General features: G+C 43.0%; 1 protein-coding gene across 6 annotated transcripts in view; it reads right to left on the bottom strand.

The window, feature by feature from the left end:
• Nucleotides 1-21,927, bottom strand: part of tns1b (tensin 1b) — a gene marked incomplete at its 5' end in the record, with an annotated part of 155,076 nt that overhangs the window by 10,682 nt on the left and 122,467 nt on the right. For 4 of the 6 annotated variants that reach the window (XM_083902980.1, XM_083902984.1, XM_083902979.1 and 1 more), the window contains 4 exons: nt 2,490-2,628; nt 2,703-2,887; nt 6,368-6,448; nt 7,499-8,986. In XM_083902980.1, coding sequence (XP_083759106.1) covers nt 2,490-2,628; nt 2,703-2,887; nt 6,368-6,448; nt 7,499-8,986 — 1,893 coding nt within the window. The remainder of the gene's footprint in view (nt 1-2,489; nt 2,629-2,702; nt 2,888-6,367; nt 6,449-7,498; nt 8,987-21,927) is intronic. The other 2 variants (XM_083902983.1, XM_083902982.1) reach the window with 1 other exon arrangement.

Raw genomic sequence — 21,927 nt, 5'->3', positions numbered from 1 at the left:
TAGTCTTGATCTTAGAACATAAGATCAAGCTTCACTCTCCTTAATATATGTAAGGTGCATTGTATCCTTTGACGGTGTTCAACTACTGCTCGTTTTCCCTCACACACGGAGGAAAAAAACAAAAACAAATGTAGACTTGTGAGATAACAAATGTTTTTTTAACGAGTGTAATTATTAAAAGTTGTGGCTGGGTAATTAGGACTGCTGGGTGAGGGCAGGCAGGGTGTTGGTTGTGGTGACAAAACGGCAGCAACAGGAACCCAAACACAGACGATATAAACAGCAACACGGAGCAGCAGCAGCAGAAGTTCCCTTTCTCTTGTATGTATCTCTGTGTGTGTAGAGGTTTTCAGACATGAGCTTAGCTAATTTTATCCAGAAAATTGGGTCTGGGTATTTGAACGCAGCAGGAGATCGTCTGGGTCACGACAGCGGAAAACATTTAGGTAAAGGGTGGGAAGTGGGGGATTTTCCTGCTGTGTTGGAACATTTCTGGAGAATATGTTCCAGAAAATGCCCAGAGCTGCACTCGTGTACACTTCCATACAATTTTCGGGGAACATGTACGGACTTCATTACATGTCTGAAAGCAGATTATGTTTGTTTGTGCTCGTTGATCGTCATCAGATGTTCTGTGTCTTCTTCTGTTTGCCAGTGCTGCTCTCGTGTGGCCCACATGCCAAAGCAGGTGCATGACTTTTGGTAAGTGATGGGGTAAAGTTTCACTCCAGCAGAGAGAGAGAGAGAGAGGGGGGGGCAGGGAATTCAGGGATGGGGCGGGATCAACATGGCTGACGTCGTGGGAACAGTGGAACTCTCGTAGAGACAGAGACGTGCATCCTCCACTTACCAAAGAATCCAAATCAATTCTTTGTACTTGTGACCTGGACACCCCAAATGTAATCACGGGTGGTTGGGAGGAGCAAGGCTGAGTGGACACACAGATGTCTCTAATCTCTACAGATTAACAGTCTGCCTTTATCTTAAATTTAAAAAAAAGTGACAGCTTGGTGTCACTGCCGACAAACGCAATGTCCCTCACTCAGATGGCACGCAGCAGAGCTAATGTTAAAAAATACAGCGAGGGTTATTCCATGATGACATTTCCATGGGTGTGCCCAGGGAGAGAGAGTTGACAAGAGGACTGGATGATGTCACTGGTAAATTTGGGGGAAACAACACATTACCTAACACATGATCATAGTTTCAGTGAGGAGCGGTGGAGATAAAGCAATATATTTGTGTGTGACTGGATATTTTTGAAGATATTGATTAATAAATCTTGGGAAAATATGAAGAAATCAATCACAAGGCAGATTAGAGTGTTCTTAAAATACCTTCAGATTACCAGGCTGTAGTGACTCCTATCCTATGATCTTTTTTTCCATGGGTAGTGTAGACGCAAAATACACATGTTGAATATTGAGTTAATTGACCAAGTGCAGCAAAATTGACCAACAATGAAGAAGCATAACATCCTCTGGAGAGTAATCTCACCCACGAATAATCTGCAATAGTGTCTTTTTCACAATTTCAATGTGGGATAAGTAAAAATCCATCTTATCTCTGGTAATGTGGCTGGTAATGAGAACAAAGACGAAGTAAAACAACCAATACGAATGGGGAAAAGGTCACTTTTCCAGCATTAAAAGCAACTGCCTATGCTGCAAAGCAACTTTAAGTTGGGGAATGAAACCTAGTTTGTCTATCCCTGTTAATTTGGTATAAAGAGCTCAGCCGACAGATCTGTGATCTGAAAACATTTGTATTTTAAGTTCCTGAGAATGAGGCTTAACAGTCAATTTCTCCTGCCCAACAGCAGCTTTCACTTTTCTTTTTTTTCTGTACGGGAGATTATTGATTCTGTTCCTCTAAAAAAAAGAGACCCTATCGGACAGATGGCTTGACTAGACCGGACTGACTTGGAGACATTTCCCTTCCTCTTTTGTCTGACTCTGCGTCTGCTGATGGCTGCAGACGTTGCTTGTGAGAGAAAAAAGGCTGCATTCAGTCTTTCGGGAGACGTGGCCACTCAGGCATTTTGGACGAGGCCAGAACGCTGCAACATCCCACACATGTACATTGGGACGCTTGGATATGATGCAGCACATTTACAATCTGAATGAAAATCAGGAATGATGTAATAGAGTGGGGAACATGTGGTACCTAATGGACTACATAAAGAGAGACATTACTGTGAGGAAAAAAACAACTTTAACCCTAACCCATCATTTAAAAGTGAATATAAACTAAATGAATACTAAATTATAGGTTAGCTCGAATGCCAGGTAGACGAAAAGGGATTCAGTGTGTGGTCGTAAAGGATGTGGATAAAATGCTGCACTGCATATTGACGCAACGATAAAAATAACGTTCTGTTATCCTGCAGAATCCTCATTAAGGGTGTACAGTGAATCATCTTGTCATCTTAAATAGTTAAGTAGTTCTGAGCTCCACAGTGCCCTCTGTCAGCCGGAGGGCGAACTTACACAGGTTGAAGTAAGGGGTTTGCGGTGAGATGGGGAAGGCAGGGGTTTGGGGAAACACCTCACCACCAAATGTGGGTGTAGGACTAACGGGACCGGCGTCCAGTTCTTCAAAGGCCTCACGGTAGCTGTGCATATTTCTCTGTGGAGGCAAAGAATGAGAATTTAAAAAAAGAATAAACAAGGGATGGTGTTCAATAATGCAATGCTTTATACCTCTTTAGGTCGTCCTCCGGGATTCATAGCAATGGCATTCACGAACTCTGGAGAAATGCATCGGACAGGAGAACGGACCGGAGCGTCACCGTCGTCAGGACTGTTGTGATGCTGATCGTCGCTGTTGACGGGATGACGAGGCAGAGTGCCGGGCTCGTCTGTGGACAGCGTGCGGGCCTGAACACCTGAGAGGAGGCACAAGTGGATGTTAAAATATCTGCATTGATCAGTCGCTGCTGTTAATAGTTATCAAAGCATTGTGAACGCTCGCTGCACAGGCCGCAATCAAACACTGCAAAAACACCTGCGGGAGGCTGTGGTTCCTCAGACTTCGAATACATGCAACCCATGCCAGATTAATTACAGAGGGTTTCCGACTGAACGCAATCACGTCAATCACAGTCATGAGAAGTAATTATTCATATATTAAAGGGATACTATGTTTTTTTTTGTGGTTGTGTGAGGTAGTGACACACACTTACTATGCTGTAGTGAGTTGCTGGAGGCTGACTGAGACTGTGGTTGCCAGGAGACACGAGAGAACGCAGATTTTAGCCAGTTAACACATGGCTAAACTGATAAAATCGAAGTGTATGTGATTTTTGTGTTTGTGTCACTTTCTAAACCATTCACTCCCTGGACCAAAGTCCACTGGAATTTTACCTCACGGCAGACTGGAGTTGTTGAGTGTGAACAGTATAAGCGCTTTTATTCATTGCTTCAAACTGTTTTTCCTTAAACCTCTGTGTCTCAGGCAGGAGGACACTTCAAAAAACCTAAACTATCTCTTTAATTCATTTATAAATCCACACCACAGATGATGTTACCAACAAAAAAACCCCAACAAGTTTCAAAATAGGAATAAAAAAATGTAACACGAAATAATATCCATTCCCTCTCACATCAGCTCAATCTAATCTAAAGCAACAATGTTTCAGAAGATTGAATTTTTGCTATCTAATGCGTCAATGTGGCCAGTTCTGGCCGAACCTCAAAGCAGCAATAAGCTCATTTGAGTTAATCTAGTCTGGAGTGAGTGAGTGAGCAGAGGGGAGTGGTGGCATAAAACAAACAGGATTTGAGTTCAGTCGTAAGATAATATGCAATACCACTGGCTGACATGTTCAAGGTCGCTATGCATGAAACGCAGTAGAAGGCAGATAAGCTCAACACAGAAGATCAGTGCTTTTTGAAATAAAGGTTAAGATGAGAAACGGCGGGGAAAGAATAATGGGTCATGTCTGCACGCCCTCTGCTGGTCCTGAACCAGCATATACAGACTCCTTAAATATTGAGATTTGAGAACATTTCCTTGCTAAATGTTGGAGATTAACACACATTTTGTGATTTTTAAGGCTTTCTAACTGATCAGATACAGTTCGGTATTGTTTGGCTTGATTCTTGTGTTGGACGTCGCACTCGAAAAAGCTCCATATGCGTTAGTACCTCAAAGAAAAACCTGAAATATCAAGTTTTTCTCAGTGATGTTTCCAATACCGTAGGTGACACAGCTGGATGTTTCCTAACTGAATGTTCTCTTTCACGTCATCTAAATAAGGTGGGGGGAAAAGAGACCTGACCTGATCTCATAGAAAAATCTGAAAAAACAAAGACAAGCTCATAGTAACATTAAAAATAAGACAGAAGGCTTTTGTCAGCCTAATGCTGACAGACGTGTCCATACATGGGGAGGAAAAACAACGCAGGCACACCCTACAGGCCTGACTGTTGTGGAAACTGTGAAAATAATAATATCCCCATTGATTCACAACACTTTGAAGCCAGGGAGGAAAAAAAACACATTCAGGGAGCAGCTGTGAAAATGTGAACTTGAGTTAGCTGCCAATTTCATATAAGTAAAAGAAAGAGACAGCGTCAAGCCAGTGGAATCTTCAAAACGGATGTGTTTCTATTATAATCTGGTTACGCTCGATAAATCAAGCTGCGCACAATAGACGGTGACAATTAACATGGCGATCGAGCCGTTTCTGTCGGGGATGCGTGACTTCTGTTCAACCTCACATAGCATTGGCTTGGTGTTTTTTTAAGGGTGCTGTTAAAAAATAAAATAAAAATCTTGGAAGTGGCAGCTCTGAAAAGCATGTAGTCAACGCCCCCCAAACAGAAGCACACCCACCATCGCGCAAAGCCCTGGAAGCCAAAGAACCAGATGTACCCGCGATGCACCGTTCAACAGCAGCCCACTGTCAAACACTGCACTGTTGCCCTAGCGACAGCTAATGGTTTCCAGCTGCAGGGATGGCTGGAGATTCCTGGGACATTCTCTCTCTCTCTCTCTTATTTCCCATCTATTTAAAATCCAATAATCACGATGTCTACAAACACATAAATCTGATGATCCACAGGTTGTAGAAACAGAGACAGTAAATGCAAACATGTGAAGAAGCAAGGTTTTCTAAGGTGAGACAAATCAATCAAATAGTTGTTTAATCCGTTCAATTTAAAGCAAATAAAGATGAAATTGTGATCATCAGTGTTCCCCAAATCTCAAAATCAAACATCCTGGCCACAATCCAAAGATATTCAGTTAAGTGTCATAGAAGAGCAAATAAACCAGGACATATTGTAATAAATAAGAATAAAACAATAATATAATGGCAGAGAACTTGTTTTTATTTCAGAAAATGTATTTAGTTTTATTAGTGAAAGTTTTTTTTGGAAGAGGAATTACATAAATTAAATAAGTAAACTATTTTGACAGGTGTGAGTGAGTTATTTGATTTGTTATATGTGTGAATATTTCATGGTTTCTTTGCTCGGGCTATGACGATAAACAGAGCATCTTTGGTTTGTGGCAACAACCAAAAAAAAGGCATCAATTTGAGGTTTGTGAAACAATAACAAACATTTCACACACACACACACACACAAACATACAGTATGTTATATTTAACGGCCAAAAACGAATCGATTAACTGAGGAAATAGATAATTGATAATAGAAACAAAGATTGGTTGCAGCCCTTATGTGGAAAATGGCATTATCCTTTGAAGATTTTACTTTATAAATAGGATATTGCTGTCTGCGGCACAGAGGCCAGACTGACATACAACTATCCTGTCTGCATTGTGGTGGCGGTCTCCCAGTGGACACATAACGGTCTCCGAGATGTTTCCAACGAGCGCTGTGGTGTCCCCCTTGTAGATTTGGTGTCCCTTTATCTGGTTTTGTAAATCTTCAAACTAGAGCGAGTGAGAGAGAGCGAGAAAAAAAAAGTGCCCCTGAATGAGGCCAGTGTATCCTGGCCTCGCTATTGTTCCCCCAACTTTGGCAAAACGGATCTTGTGACATGCACTCTCTTTGGCAGGGGACAGAGCCTCCTTTGTGCTTCCCCTGTCTCATTCTTGTGAAACTTTAACATTATCCAATTGAGGTTTTTCTTTTCTTTTCTTTTCTACACCATTCTTTTCTAATTTCCTTTGAGGTAGAGAGCAGCAACTCAAAACAAGCAGCAATGATGGGTGAGGTAAAGCATGTGGAAAGAAATCATTGGATGGTTAGTCTGATGATAATGATAGAGAAAGAAGAGGAAGTAAAAACGCGAGAGAGACGGGGCATCGTCAACATCACTGGAAGCAATAAAAACCATCACTGCACTCAAAGGCAAAGCAGTGTTCCTTCACACAGGAGATAGGAGAACAAACCCAGGAGGGAGTGGGAACAGCGGTGCTCAGACTGAGAAGAGGTCATGCTGGGGATGACACTCTGCGCACGAGCCGAGTATTCTGGGTAAAAAAACAAAACAATGAATGGTAGGAAAGAGAAAGAAAAGGATGAAGACGAAGTATAAAACTACAAGGACTAGGGAATTAAAGTGGACAGAGGATGAAGACAAAAAAAAAGGGAACGAGAAGGAACCTCTGAGTATAGATGTTTATGTTAACCTTTTAATCCCATGTTAGCTTTACTGTCTGCTGCTATGACACATTATTTATGACCCACACAAATATCCTACATTTCCTATATCGCCTTTAATGGTGCTAGAACTAGCACTTACTATTGTGTAAAAAAGGGGAAAAAGCACTTGTTGACTTTGTAGAAAACATGTACAGTATGTTGACTTTGCTCTACATCTCGCTGCTCTGCAGGATGTCTGCTGTGCTTATCTGGGTACAGCTGGACTGGTCAAAACGCTTCCTGTTTGAAGCCTATTGATGGGGATGAATGAGGTGACATCAGGAAATGAGATAAGGACAGAGCCGATTTTTAACAAGAGAAATGTGTGTGTGTGTGTGTACACAGTGCATGACTGATGTCATTAACAATTATCTTTGGCAAGTCATTTTCTCCTGCATGTTTCTGCCACATGACACAATGGACGTTGTTGGCTGGATAAAAGACTTATGGAAATTATTAACTAACTATATTAGAGTTTAGGTGCTGAAGTGGGTGGCTGCAGATGCAATGCCTTGTGGGAGATCATGCCAACCTATAATAACTAAAATGGGAATAGTGATGGATGTCATAAACCAAACAATCAGAGCAAGAATTGCTATTGTCTATTTGCTAAAGCGATTACGGGTGTTGGGATGTTGGAATTCCCATAATCTTGAGTATTCTCATACCATGGCCTTGTCCAAGACCTCTGTCTCTTTCATTTACACGGGCAGCATCACAACTACTGTACCTACTACCATTAGTACGACTTTGTTGATGTGTTGCAGGTCAGGAATTTATAGAAATGTGTGACTTTTCCCCAAGAAGATGATAGAAATAAGGTTCTGAAGATACAAATACTGTCGAGGACGAGGTGTTAGTGTAAAATAATCTCTTACCAGCAACTCTTTGAGCCACCAGACCTTCCACATTGAAGACTTCATTGGGCTCAGTGTCTCGTGGCTGTGGCGATACTGAGGGAGCACTGGGGCTTCTCTGGGGCTCAAAAACCTCTGCAGAGTAGGACAGTGTGCTCGGTGGGTAGGCGTTGATGGGCTTCACCTGGACTTGGACGTGGTCGGCTACAGTAGGTGATGCTTGTGAGGGTGGATTATATCCAGTGGTTTCAGAAGTGTAACCCAAAACAGGTGCAGGTTCGGGTCTACTCAATTTGCCTTGTGACAAATGGCTGGAAATGGGACCTGAAAAGTGGGCGTGTGGGGCGACATTGCCCTGGTAGGAAGGCCTGGATTGGCTCTGCGAAAAGGACGGCTGTGTGGTGACTACAACACTGCAGTTTTCCTGCAGTGGAGCGCTTTGTGACTTGGGCACCAGTGAACAGCCTGGCTCCAGGTCCAACATGAGGAGATTAAGGGTTTCAATTGATTGCTCAATCTCTTGCTGGGAGGCGCTGTGGCGATGCGGGAACTGTGGGAGGCTGTGGTGGCTGGGCATCACTGCTACAGAGGAAGGTGAACTAAAAGTTATTCCCTCAGTTACTGGCTCTTCTGGTACACCGAACTGCTGCCAAACATTAAGACCACGCTGGACAGCTTCCCTGCTACTGGTGGTGCGGGCGGGAGCTTGTGGCATGGATTTTGATTCTGCTCCTAACGAGTGAGAGCGGTAAAGACTCCCATTCTGGGTGGCCATGTAAGCAACTGATGAGGGGGCTGAATCGCTTTGGGTCAAAGTGACAGGTTTGTCAGATCTGCCAACCTGAGGCTGGACGGTTTCCAGAGGCTTTTCAGGGCCGCTGCGCTCCAGATACGGCACATGGTCCTGACCATTGATGAGCGACTCAGACTGGTAGTAGAGATCAGCTGGTGTTGCCCTGCCATCTATGGAGGAGAACGTTCCCAGACTGTCCACACTGTTGCCCTCTTGACTCGTCGGCAGCTCATCATCTAAAATGTCCGTTTCACGGTCAATGCTCGTGTGCCCATTGACGTGGACCTGGGCAGGAACCAGGTGAAGCATCCCTCCAGCAGCAGATGTCGGGGTGGACAGGTAGCCCTGTCGATGCATGGGCCCCTCCAAGCCGCTCAGAAGCTGCTCCAGCTCCTGCTTCTCTTGAGGACTGATTGACGGCTGAGCAGGAGGCTCGAGGCAATGGACTGCGGGCGATTCCTCAACCACAGGGACGTGTGTCGGGCTCACTGCGGATGCCTGTGGGGCTGCTGCAACCTCATCAGTTCGGTCAGTTTTGATGGAGGCGGTGGAGTTTCCTGAGTCACTGCTCACTGATAATGCATGGTCAACTGCAGGTAGGGCATGTTCAACAGCAGTGGGTGGAAGGCCATTTGCTTTCACTGTTCCTTCGGACTCCTTTTTGCGAACCTTGGCGTAGAGGCTGCCGTCTAGGGGTCCTTGGGTATGGATGACTTCTAAAACAAACAAGAGTAAGAAGGACTAATTAAAAATCGATTAAGCCATTCACTAAAAACAGTAATCAGCAAAATATTTAAGTTAACAGGTATTCCCGAAATAGCTGTTCATTTCAGAGCCTCGGGTCTTTGCAACTACAAAAATAAACGTCTTATAAGCACACAGTATTTATCATTTATCAAGGCATCTTGGGAGAAAGCGGGAGCAGACAGAAGCAGGAGTGTTGGGAGATTGTTTGGGCATGGCCAAAATAGCTGTAGTTAAATTATACACTGGCTCGCGTCCACCTATTCTGCCAGTTTCAGGAAATGAGCAGGGTCTGTGGCATGCACTGTGGAAAAAACAGTGAAATCGCTGGAGCCTTCTTTGCACTTTCTCAAGCACATTGGATTTACTTGTGCCACCTGAGCATAACAGGACGAATGGACGTCACAGAAGACTTACAGACACACATTTGGAAAGGTGCAAGACAGACTGTGTTCACCTGCTACAAATGCACATAATGTACATTCACGCAAATACACCCTCGTCTGTTGAAGAGGAAGCAGAGATCCCCAATCAGAGGAATTTAGTCATCACTGGAAAATCAGCCTCACTTTGAGTGAGGAAGGCCTGGTCTTTTCCTGGCCTCCAAAACCCAAAAGAAAACAAAAGTTCAACATACTGAGAGCTAAACTGAAGAGTTGAAACAACATAAACACCCACGCATACATGCCTGTTTCCTCCTTACTGCACTCTCCTATAGAAAAAACCTCGGTGGAGCATCACAGATATGAAAATACCTTTCCTGTTATTGAAAAATATAATGTCTGAAAGAAACTCTCAGCTTTCCCACATCCTCCACGATGTCTAGGAACAGCTTGTGTGGTTACACATAGTTCAAAAATGCAAAAGAGGGAAAAACAATACCTTGTCAGATAATTTGTCTTCCCCTAGTCCATGACAGTAACCAAGAAACCGCATAACCCATCCAGAGGCATGTCCCAGTAACAAAATCAGATTCTACAGTTGGGAAACGCGCTGCACAAAGAAGCTGTCTGTGCCTCTGTAACTTATAGATATCTCTGTCGCCGCTTCACTGAATACGAGGCTCTGTGATTGAGCTTGGTGGGCGTAAACAAGCCGGATAACTGCAAGGTCTCCTTGGCTGGCCCCGAGGCAACATGCCAAGGTAATGGTGCACTGTGGCTTCTGCCCTGCCAGGGTACTTGTAGGAACCAATGTGGTGGCGCTCGCTCACAGAAAAACACAGTGTATGTTTACTCTTACAAATCGATTATTTGGTTTACTTTGGTGCGTTGCTTAACCACAAGACGATCAAGGTATCAAGGTATATGTCAAGATTACCATAGTCAGCACATATTGTAATGAACAAATGAGTTCACACAATGCTGCATTTCTCAGTATAGTGTTGTCTAGATCTCCTGTCGCCCAGTGACATTGCCCCGGTGCACACAGGAAGTGGTTTCTTTAATGTCAACACTGATGGAGGAAGCAGCAACATTACGCTAGCAAAAACAGACGGCTGCAAACATGTTGGATGATGACTGAAAACACAAAAAAGTGCCCCTGAAATGTTTCAGAAGTCATTGAGTACTTCTTGTCTCCGCCCATCTCTGCACTGCAACTGCTGCTGTATACACACAAATGCTCCCTCAGTTGGGTCTGATACCATTGCTTGACAGAGCCCATTTTCAGATGAAGGACACAGCATACAAATGATGTTACATTGTTTCTCTTCACAAAGACCAAACAGATGTTAATAATAACGTCAACAACAACAAGAACAAAAAACAAACCCAACCCAAAGTTACGCAGTGTATATTTATCACTGTTGTCTTGCCTGAAAAATGCAGCTGCTGAGATGGGAGGCTCCCCTAACCCTCGAGTTAGAGACTGAGTACCCTGATAATCACATAAATAATCACCTAACTGCCCATAAAAATCTCACTTCAACAAGTCACTTCAATGTTAGTCAGAGGAAACAGCAGAAACACCTCCACAGGAGGACGTCCCCCTACCTTTGTGAGCCGCGGACGACTGTACAGTCTCAAAGTGAGCTGGGAAAAGCCCTGCAGAAGAGGCCCCCCCAGGGAGGGATATGAACGATTACAGAAAGAGTAGAGGGGAGTTGCTTTTGGCTAGGTGCTCCTTCTTCTCCTCCTCCTCCACCATCTCCTGAATAGCTTGCCGGAGAGAGGCTGCCGTTGCTGGCTGCTCGGTGGCTCTCACTAGTCTAAAGGCTGCCCCTGCTGTGTGTGCATATATGGGAGGTCTATCACAAACAGCCTGTTCGGCAGTGTATGAGGGGAAAGTGGGAGGGTAAGTAGCCACTGAAAACTAGAGTATAATGTTTGATAGAATGACATCAGTCCCATTAGGTTATGCTCTAACGCACACACCCATCTCCTCGATGCACACTGACTGTTTTTTCTGTCCTCAAGAAATGCATCCTCTAATAACTGAAGGCCATACATGCAAATAAAAGCATTCATATACAGTCGAAGCCGGCCGTTTCAATTCTCACACTGCCGCCCATTTAGGCCGCCCGGTGTCAAAAACACTCATGTAATGGAAAGAGCTACTTTGTCCAGCAACAGTAATGTAACAAACGAGCTCCAAACTAGAAAGAACGGGGGGAAAAAAGCTCCACCCTGCTGCAGGCAGATGGAGAAAACAGAGAAGTGGGTAATAAAAAAAGATGAAGAGAAACAGAGCAGCTCTTGGTCTCATTTCTATCGAATATAAAGGGGTCACACAAAGTCAACAACATCACTATCTATCTATCTATCTATCTATCTATCTATCTATCTATCTATCTATCTATCTATCTATCTATCTATCTATCTATCTATCTATCTATCTATCTATCTATCTATCTATCTATCTGACAACGACTGCAATGTGTTCGCTCCCATTCTCACATCAAATAAAACCGCGCTCATGTCACAACACTTAAACAAAACCATGTCTTCACTTTACAAGATGACATGATTGAACGAGCGATCCCCATCTGTGCCGCAGGAAATCCAATCTGTCACTTTACACTTGTGAGATGTTTTTTTTTTTTTTTCTTGACGGCAAGCAGACTATTTATGTTGAGGCTACTTCTTGCGCACTGCTGCTGTGACTGCTTCTGTTTTCATTCGGCTGAAATGACACACACGCGTAAACCCTCTACAAATAACCTGCGCCGGCGTTCCTTCATGTGATAAGAAAAGCGCCTGTGTATACGGGATATCTTACACCGCGTCTGTCCGTGTTGGTGTGTTTTTACATACTCCCCAGGTGGTAAATACTTCTCCCTGTGATCCTGAGCACATTAGTCAGAGGAAAATGTCTGCGGTCCTGACCCCACAGCCTTTACTAATTACACAACAGCAGGGGAGAGTGGTCGATGTCAAACAGTCTGGAATGAGCATTTTGTTCTGGAGCTAAATCCTCTTCGTATGAGAGAAGCACAAAAAGCACAAAAGAAATATGTTTTTTTTTTTCTCCCAAATTGCTTTGAAAAGCCGCAAAAGAAAAATCAAGTAACCGCAGTCACTTGCAGGTTAAAATAAGAAATATTGCAGAAAAAAAGGGAAAAAAAAAAACCCTAGATCAAATCTAAATGCTACAAAATGTGATGATGGAAGGTGTCCATATGGTACAACTGTGCGACCTCTTGTTCTCTGAACTTTGAGCTCTGACCTCCACCCCCCCATGTGTGCCAACCGCTCATCTCTCCACAGCGGAAATAGCATGTTCCCCTCAAGCCTACGTGGATAAACAGCATGTGCATGAGAGTGTGTGTGTGTGTGTGTGTGTGTGTGTGTGTGTGTGTGTGTGTGTGTGTGTGTGTGTGTGTGTGTGTGTGTGTGTGTGTGTGTGGACATTCCAGAACCTTTGGGGGTCCATGTCTTCTGGCCACACGAGTGACGTTACCAAAAAGCGATGATGAAACGTTTTCAGAAAACGAGCCCTCGGGCTTCAACTGCTACAACCACTAATTGGCCGGAAAAGAACAAAAACAAAAAAGAGTAAAAAAGAGTTCAGTAAAGGCTTCGGTTGCTGTGCATGACTGTGTAACTATATTTAAATAAATTCTGGTGCCATATTAGGTGAAAGCCGACGGCTAATATATTGATTTGGCAACAAAGCACACCTTTACTGTAAGTGAAGGCTCAAGGACAGCTATTAAAGTCATGCTGCGGCCTTGTAAATGATCTACATACTGTAGAAGGCTATGACATCATTTGAGCTGAGTTAATCTGGTGCAGATCACCATCAACAGTGATGAACTGTGAGAGTCGACAGAATCCTAATGAAATAACATCATTAATATGTTGGTGGATTACTAATTGGTACGGTGCCATTCCAAATGATTCATATTCATCATCAGTCTATACATAGGCTTGATACAAATATAATTACCAGTCATCCATCTATTATTTATTCTACTTATTCTTAGAGGGTCATGGGAGAGCTGGAGCCAATCCAAGCTGGATGATAGACATGGAGTTCACACAGGACAGGTCATCGGCCTATCACAGGTCCAACACAGAGGCAAACGTTCACATTCACATTAGCACTTGCAGTCATATTGGGCTACATCCAAACAACATAAATTGCGCTCCAGAGAAAAGGTCCTGGGCTGCATCTTAGTACCATTTCAGTATTCGCGTTGATTGAAAGTTCAGTTCCAGTTTCACTCAAGTTTCTACTTTTCAACCAAATCCCAATCTTGGACTGTGGGAGGAAGCTTTTTTGGGAGGATGCTTAAATACTAGTCATATTATGCCAAATTATAAGGATGCTATGAATGTTCTGTGCATCTGCATTACTGGGGAAGCACAGCAGCACATACAAAGCAGATCATTTATTCACACTTTATCTATTGCCTACATTTACGGTCCCAAAACGCTTAGTCAAGTGTAAGTACAAAACACTTTCTCGAGCTTAATGAACCATTGCCATCATGAAGCTCATTAAAAATGCATAGAAGATTCCTGCGAATCGATGTCTGAGAGTGCAAACTTGCTTGGACTGAGAGCAACAAAGCATAAAGGTAATGGAGGGAGGTTTTGAGCAGGCATAAGTGGTATATTGATCAGTATCCATATGCTATGATATGCTCACCTTCAAAAACTGGCCACCAGTATCTGCAGTCCCAAAGAAGGGTTAATTAAAGTGTTTATGTTTTAAATCTCTCAAAGCATTATAAACTAAACTTCAGCTGCAGCGGCTATATTTAGCTCAGAAGCTACTGAAAGCAAACACAACAGCACAGACAGATCAAGCGCAACATACACTGTGCATCATACACCGCCCAGACAGTTCATGCACAGAGAGCGTTGTGTTTCATTCTGGATGAAATTGTGTCTCAGGAAAAGCCATTAACGGTCATTAGCAGCAGTGCTGCAAAAGGGAAAAATCCTGAGGGCCAAACAAGGAGAGTGTCTGATGAGCTGGCTGTAGCTATCAGGTTCTGGAGGTGAAGAGAAACTTTTTGATGGGTTTTCTTTTGCCGTGCTTGGTCTGGAGAGACTGCAAAGACACAACCGCATCATTTTGTCTAAAGCCTTGATCGTTTGTACAGATTTTCTCCAAAGCATGTTTCCCTCTCCTGTCAGATCCTCTTATTATCAGCATCCTGGTAAATACCTCAGCCATAGACCGGTCTTGTTCCTGACCAGATACTTTCCTGGTATTAGGCTGTATCAATGCGATTCTTCACTGTGGCTTCAACTGTCAAGAATCCCTTAAGTGCCATCAAACAAAAACGACCAACTTATCACGGTGCTAACAAATAGCGACAAACATAGCAACTAATCTTGCGTATCTGATAGGTTTCTGATGAAGTGAAAATACAACATTTTACATCTTTCCATAAAACTGCTGGGAGCGATTAAGAAATACCAAAACTGGATCGTGGAGAAGTGGAAAATCATCATGATTTGTGTCCTGGCGCTGCCGTGACAGGTAAGCCAGATCAACTATGTAAAGATGGCTGGCGAAAAAGACAAGACAGAGAGAGCTAGTCTGGCCAAATGGAATTTTTTTTCACACGTTCTCCGCCACTATTTTCTGACATATATAATGTGTGAAGAGCAGAATCTCTGTATTTGCTTTACCATTACATGTTCTTTAACACGTATGCGCTTTAAAAGGTTGTATCAGTTACATTCTTTTCTACCCAAAGCTGAATATACCCTGAGAATTTTCCATTACAGTTACTGTTGCCTAACAAAAAGCCCAGTCCCTCGGCCTCTGCTGGTCCAACTGGGGGGTACTACACAAAGCGTTGGTTCTCTTTGTGTCCATTTCGGTCTCAAGGAGAAGGCTTTTATTTTTCTGTCTTTGCCATTATGCAATCAGATCTGAGGAGAGTTTGGAGTCAAAGCAGCTTAATCCTTCCAAAGCCTGGACACAGACTTGAGGAACTGATAGTGTAGAATCCTGTTGCCAACACAAAGAGACAGACATTTAACCTCTGCAATTCCTTGGTGAACTGCCACAACCTAAAATTGTCTCTCTTAATGAGACGACATTGAACATTGGTTTATAGCATCAGGGGAATGGCTGACAAGTGTCAAGCGCATAAAAAGGTTCAGGGTAACTGCTAACCACTTCCAAGTGGTTCGAAGCTGCTGACAAGAACCCGATTTTTACAATTATTTAATTCACACAAAGATGTTAAGATAAGCTAATCTCATTTTCATTTAATCACGGACACATGATTACTGCCTTGCATTTGTATGTATCCACCAACCACTTCAATGTCAGTACTTTCAGCATAACATGTTTGTGCAGTTACAGTGACCTTGATTCTAATCAATTCATCTTTGAATCCGAGAGAACATCTGCGCCACATTTATGAGGTTTCCCCCTAAAAGCATTCCTCGAAAATTATGCTCAATGTTTCAGCCAAATTTGAGAGGATTCCCTCACGATGTTCCTGAGATATTACGTTTACGAGTCATTGTGACCTTGAACTTTGACCTTAGACCACCACAAGTCATGGTTGCCGTCAGTGCAGAGTCAAAACATCTCAATCGTGGATTGACTGAATGTCCTTTTAGCACTAACGGCTAATGATAACATTTGCACGATGCTGATTCCAAATCAACATTGACCTTAATGTAAGAATCTGAATCACAGTCATCTGTTGGGCCCAAACAGCTTGGGCACTATCTTCATCATGTTTATGCAACATAATCCCAACCCCACACCTTTCAGTAGTAACACAAATGCACAATAATGTGCGTTCTCACACTTATAATCTTACGCTACAGGAATGCAGCAACATACGGAAGTAGTCTGCGTCCAACAGGGCAGACGTGGGCCCGTGTGTTGGCTCAGCTGTGGGACATCTTCCTGTGACTGATGTGTGAAGAAACACAGAGGAAGGAAATCCTCCTGGAAAGAAAGTGTGAAAGAAAACAAAGGCACGCCACACAGCACTAATGTGAAGTGGACCTGAGCTGCAAGAGTTGCACAAGAACTCTAGAAACTGCCACTCTGCTGATGATACCCTTAAAATAAGACTGATATTCAGTATGTGTCTGCAACCTCCCTCCACTTTTTATACATGACATGAAAGCGTAAAGTGTCTCCGCTTACTTCAGCTGTATAAAAATAAAGCTGATAAACGCTGCATATGAGCGCTACCATGTTTTGCCGGTGACATCATTTGGAGTCCGTGTGGTAGAGATCATGGAGTGGAGCTGCAGTATTAACGTCCACTCGGTCTCAATCAAATAAGTAATCTATACTGAATCGTCTTATCATTGCGTTTTTAATGTGATCGGAGCCATCTTATTTAACAGAAACCAACTACTTGCGTGGACTTTGATGTTCTACTTTGGCTCCTACATGGACAAGGCCAAGTTTATGACCTATACAGCAGTGCCACCAGGGGAATATTGAACTGGTTTGGCTTCACATTTGTGGGAGCTGTTAGGTCATCTATCTTTATACACAGCCTATGGTTTTGGAAGAGCACTTGTAAAAGATTAAACCTCAAAAGACCACTTGACTTGGTTGAAGCAGTATAAAATATTAACGAATAAAAACGCAACGTGGCCAAGTCCAATAATAGACAACCCAACGGCTCTAATTTATTCAGCACATTTAAAGTGAAAAGCAAGTTTTTTTGTGTTGCTACTCACAAGCTGTTTGAGAAAACCTTTCCGAGTGGACAACGTGGACACAGGACTCTTCAAAAGCCATCAAAGCTTGAAAGACGGCACCAGTCGCATCACTTTTCCGGGAAGAATTGCCAGACGCAACGTCCAACGCACCACGTTGTAACTCTTAGAAAGTGTCTGTGTCTGAGCAGCAGCAGCAGGGACGAGCCCACACTGACATTCCCTGTCCCTCCTCCTCCTGTGAGTATGTGCACAAAAGAGCTTCACAGCCGAGTGGAGCGGAGCCTTTAACTCCTACAAGTATTAGGGAAGTGAGAGAGATTTTCGAGAAAGCCTATCACAACAGATATTAAAAAAATAATAAAGAATTCCAGATTAGTTTTATTATAAGATTAAGCAAAGTTTCAGAATTGTAAATAGCTTGGGGGCAAATTTGAAACATTGACACTGCAACAGTGTCTGTAGATCAGTAAAGTGCTTATTCTGATTGGGTTTTTCCAAAGATAAATCTTCAACTTAAAGCTGCAGAAGAGAGGATCACTAAAAAAATAGTTGGTTGTTGAGTGTGTGTGTCTGTGAGTGCGATTCCAGGTCGTTAAATACTAAAGTTTTGGCATTGCAGCTTTCAGATGACAGATGACTGCAACAGTTTCTCCATCTTCTCCATCATATTGATGTATTTTATTGCTTTTGTTTGACTCTCTCTTGTAGACTCTTTCACATAGGCAGTTATTACCAGAGCTGGAAGAGCCACCGCTCCGATTCCAACAAACTTTATTGGAGGTTCTACTTGATTATATAATCTTAAGAAGAAAATCAACAATTTAAGGACGGGGCTCAACGTGCAGAAAAAGAATGAACTGCCTTCTTAATCTAATTTCCTTTCCGTTTATGTAAGCCGTATATCGCAATAATTGTTTTATTTTATTTTCTCTCATATTTCCACTCTAATTGCAATTATTCTAAAAGTGGTGTAAGTCAGCTGAGTCAATTACTGGGACTCAGTAAACAAAAACACAAGGGTCTGTCACTGCACGAATGACTCGGTGTCCACTGATCCTCTCTTCGTGTCAAATACAGAGCTCAAGGTTTCAGGTCGTCTGACACATCTGCGCATCACGATTCCTGCAGTGTACTGTTGGTTTTCAAGCTTGATCGAAGAAGCTCATGGAAATCAAAGCAACTTTATGCTCTGCCTGAATGTATTTCTCCATTTACAGTTCTTTGCCATGTGGAAGTATGGAAATTACACTCACTCTGCAGTTTATTAGGAACACCTGGATACAACTGCAGCTTGTCATGACCGCCCTTAAGGTTGTAAAGTTACAGTTTCAGGTATTTGCTGTTGTTCATGTCGTTCCCAAGCACACATAGCAAAAACCCCAGTTTGAGGATGCTAAAGGACACTAGTGACGTACTCTATACTCTTAGAAATAAGGGTTCCAGAAGGGTCCTTCTACAAGGGCTGAGGTCCTACCTGGAGCCATTTGCTTCTGAAAAACCCTTTCCCGAAGAAAGGGGTTCTTGGTGGAACCTTTATAAAAAAGTTCTACATGGAGCCAAAAAGGGTTCTCTTATGAGGACAAACCGAAGAACCTTATATGGTTCTACTTAGCACTTTTATTTCTAAGAGTGTACCTGCCTTATATATCAAAGGGGAAAGGCTAAATAAAAGAAAATATCTCTCCAGATATTACCATGGTTACCAAGTGACAGTGCAAAACAACGCAACATCCGAGAATCATGACTTCACATTAAGCCAAAGTCACGCAAGACTAACTTCAGTGTAAAGAATATCACATAAGGCGGAAGTCATGAATTTTACGGTTTCTACTGATATCTTCATAGTCAGAGGACACAAGCACTCCAGTTTAGATGTAGAACTCTCTCTCATTAACTCTGGCAAAATGTCCGGAAAAATGGGGCCAGACATTCTGCAGAGTTTACTGCACGCATACGAAGACAGAATACGTGTGAGATGCCTTCACAACAGCACGAGAAACTTCCGGGAATGGATTCGGGGGCTATGAAGCGGGACGACCTGGATTGATCAAGCACCGAGGCACAACACTCGCCCATTCATCCGCTGTCTGAAGTTTGTTTTCCAATGAGCTCACTTGGACATTATCTGGAGATTAGACGAGGACGCTGGCAGGATAATCAGTCGAGAATGTCTGGAGCAACTTCTGTGGACATTTTCGTTACATACAGCGCCTCAAGACAATCTCTGGAAAATGTCCACACTTCGGTGCGTATCTGAAAAAAAGCTTCAGTAATGTAACCAAATAAGCTTTCCGATGAGCATTCAGACTTGTGAACACGATTATTCATACTAGACCCACTGGTAGCCGACCTGACAGTGCCAACAAAACAAAACCCAGCCCCTTGCTGTTTGTTTGTAATTTCCTGTCTCACTGCAGACACATTCACGGACAATGGATTCGTTATTCCAGTTCAAGGAGAGTAAAAGGATTAGAATAATGCATAGAGGTTGATGAGGAACATGTGGCGCTGAAGTCTCGTCCGCCAAAAAGACCAAAACACGTAATTAGGACATAGAGCATCCTTTAGGCAACGCTGATTCTTTGACAAGTGAGAATTTGACTGTCGGAGATAAAAAAAAAATTTCTAATTACATAATTGTGTGTGAAAGCCGTGTTGTTGCCTGCGAAAGTCAACTGTGATTTGCGATGTTTTCGATGTTTTCTTGTTCCTGTTCCTGCACGACAAAAACACGTGCTGAAATGGGGCCCCACAGCAGCAGTGGCGGCTGCTGCTGCTTTTATAGAATAAACACAATCAAAGTCAACATCAATCTTTGGAAACCAACAACCACAGCAGCACTCACCCAGCACTGATCCCAACAAAAACACTGACCCTATCATTTTGGGCTTCAAGCAACGCCTTGATAAGCAACGAACTGTTGTAAGTGAACTCGTGCTTTGCTCAGAAAAGCAACTGCAAACCCAACAACAACAACACTTCTTTTCTTTTTTTTTTTTTTCTATTTCAAAACGAAACACATTCCCATTTTTCCCGTCTCAGCACTAAAAGCTACTCCGCTAACTGTCATCTCAGCACTAACAAGTGTGAAGCCAAATTAGAGTTTCCTGGAAAACATGTTTCAGTGAAAGGGAAACGTCGCTTGCTTGTCTGAATGCCATTCGAAAGATGAGCTTATTTAAAAGGCAGCATAGACTGTGTTGGCTGAATGGAGTCATGGCACAAAAGGCACAAAGGGCTTTTATGGGACTCACTTGAAGACTTATCGAGTATTCAAAGCCTCAATGAGCCAAAGGCAAGCATATTTGCATGTTTCTGCTCATATCTTAAGTCGAAATAGCGTGTATATACTTGAACGGGTGGGTGTGTATGAGGTCATTTAAGTCAATTCAGATTTGACCACCGTATCATCACCAGACAACAGAGGTCATGACATGTAATCCCTCAGCAACACCCACAGGCTCACCTCCAGTGAAACAGAATGAGAGGAGACTTACACCTACGCTATTTTAAAAAGGCCTATTTCAAGCCCCCCAGACTGTGTGGTTGGTGGTTTATGGGCACCGATAGACAGCAGCCAGGTCACCTCTGACCTTTAGACAACTTGGGATAGCAGTAAAAGCAGCACACGGGGTGTGCTTTTGTGATGGACCCTTTAGATTGCAGACGCTAGTCACTTTTGACATTATGAAAAGATCTCTTAACTGTAGGCCCCATTTCTCACCTTATGTCTTGTATAGATTTTGCCAGACACACCTACAATTTTACTGAAATACTCCCATTTTCTGTCTTAAATCTTCCATTTATACCTTTATTACCCTCTGATTTAAGTACCCACAAACTGGCATAAATAGATTATCTTTTTGGTCCAAGATTAAATGTCAGTGCATTAGAAATCACCAGTAAAAATTCAGGATGGGTGGATCCACTTAGCGTGAAACAGACAATAAATCATTACATGTATCAGCGTGTGGACACTATGATTGAAACCAGTAACCGTCCAACAGGTGCAGGGTTGCAGGTGAAGATGGATGTGCAGTGGACGAGCTCTAACCTCTTCCAAATATGGTCACTTCTGGTTTCAGTAACAACAATATGATGTTGGCAAAAAATACTGGACTCGAGGCTTCAAAACAGCAGCACACAAATCAATGAATCTGGCAGCCTGAACACTTCCTTCCTATGTCACTGTCCTGTCGACTCCGACAGCTGAGTTTGATGCAATAAGTCGAAGCTTAAATGCAGCTGCAGGATCTTAAACCCTGGCACAGTCAGTGTTGGATCAAGACGTAGTATATTTCCTTTCATTGGTTTTGTGATAGAGAAAAAAAATGATTCTGCCACGACGAGTACCAAAGTCAAATGACAAATGCCAGCACTTCCGAAACCAAAACAACAGCTATCGCTAAAGGGCGTAAGGAATTCTTCACTTTTTTTTTTGGGTGGCAGAGAAAGTAGCACTTTGACCACAGAGTGACCACCGCTCCCTCAAAAGCAAGGTTATATCCGTGCCTGTGGTGAAACCCAGGAATGTCTCACACTGTGCTCTGGAAAGCAATAGAGTCAGGTCTCGCGGGGGCCTTTGGCTTCTCCGTGGTCGCAGTTCCACCACAAATGAAGTCAGCATTGCCAATGTCTTCTCCTCCCTTTCAAAATACAATTTGCCATTTACATCTCGAAAAGCATATGATCTTTAAATACAGACTTGGGGCTGATTTTGTTATATGTTATCTTATAGGCTGTCAACTCAGGAATTTCACTATTCACAGTTGCGAAATTGCATTTTGTCCCAACAGCGGTTTGAA

The sequence above is a fragment of the Microchirus variegatus genome (assembly GCF_963457635.1).
Source record: "Microchirus variegatus genome assembly, chromosome: 16".
NCBI lineage: Eukaryota > Metazoa > Chordata > Actinopteri > Pleuronectiformes > Soleidae > Microchirus > Microchirus variegatus.
Note: the sequence above shows the minus strand (reverse complement) of the source record. Positions and strands in the feature narration are given on the sequence as shown.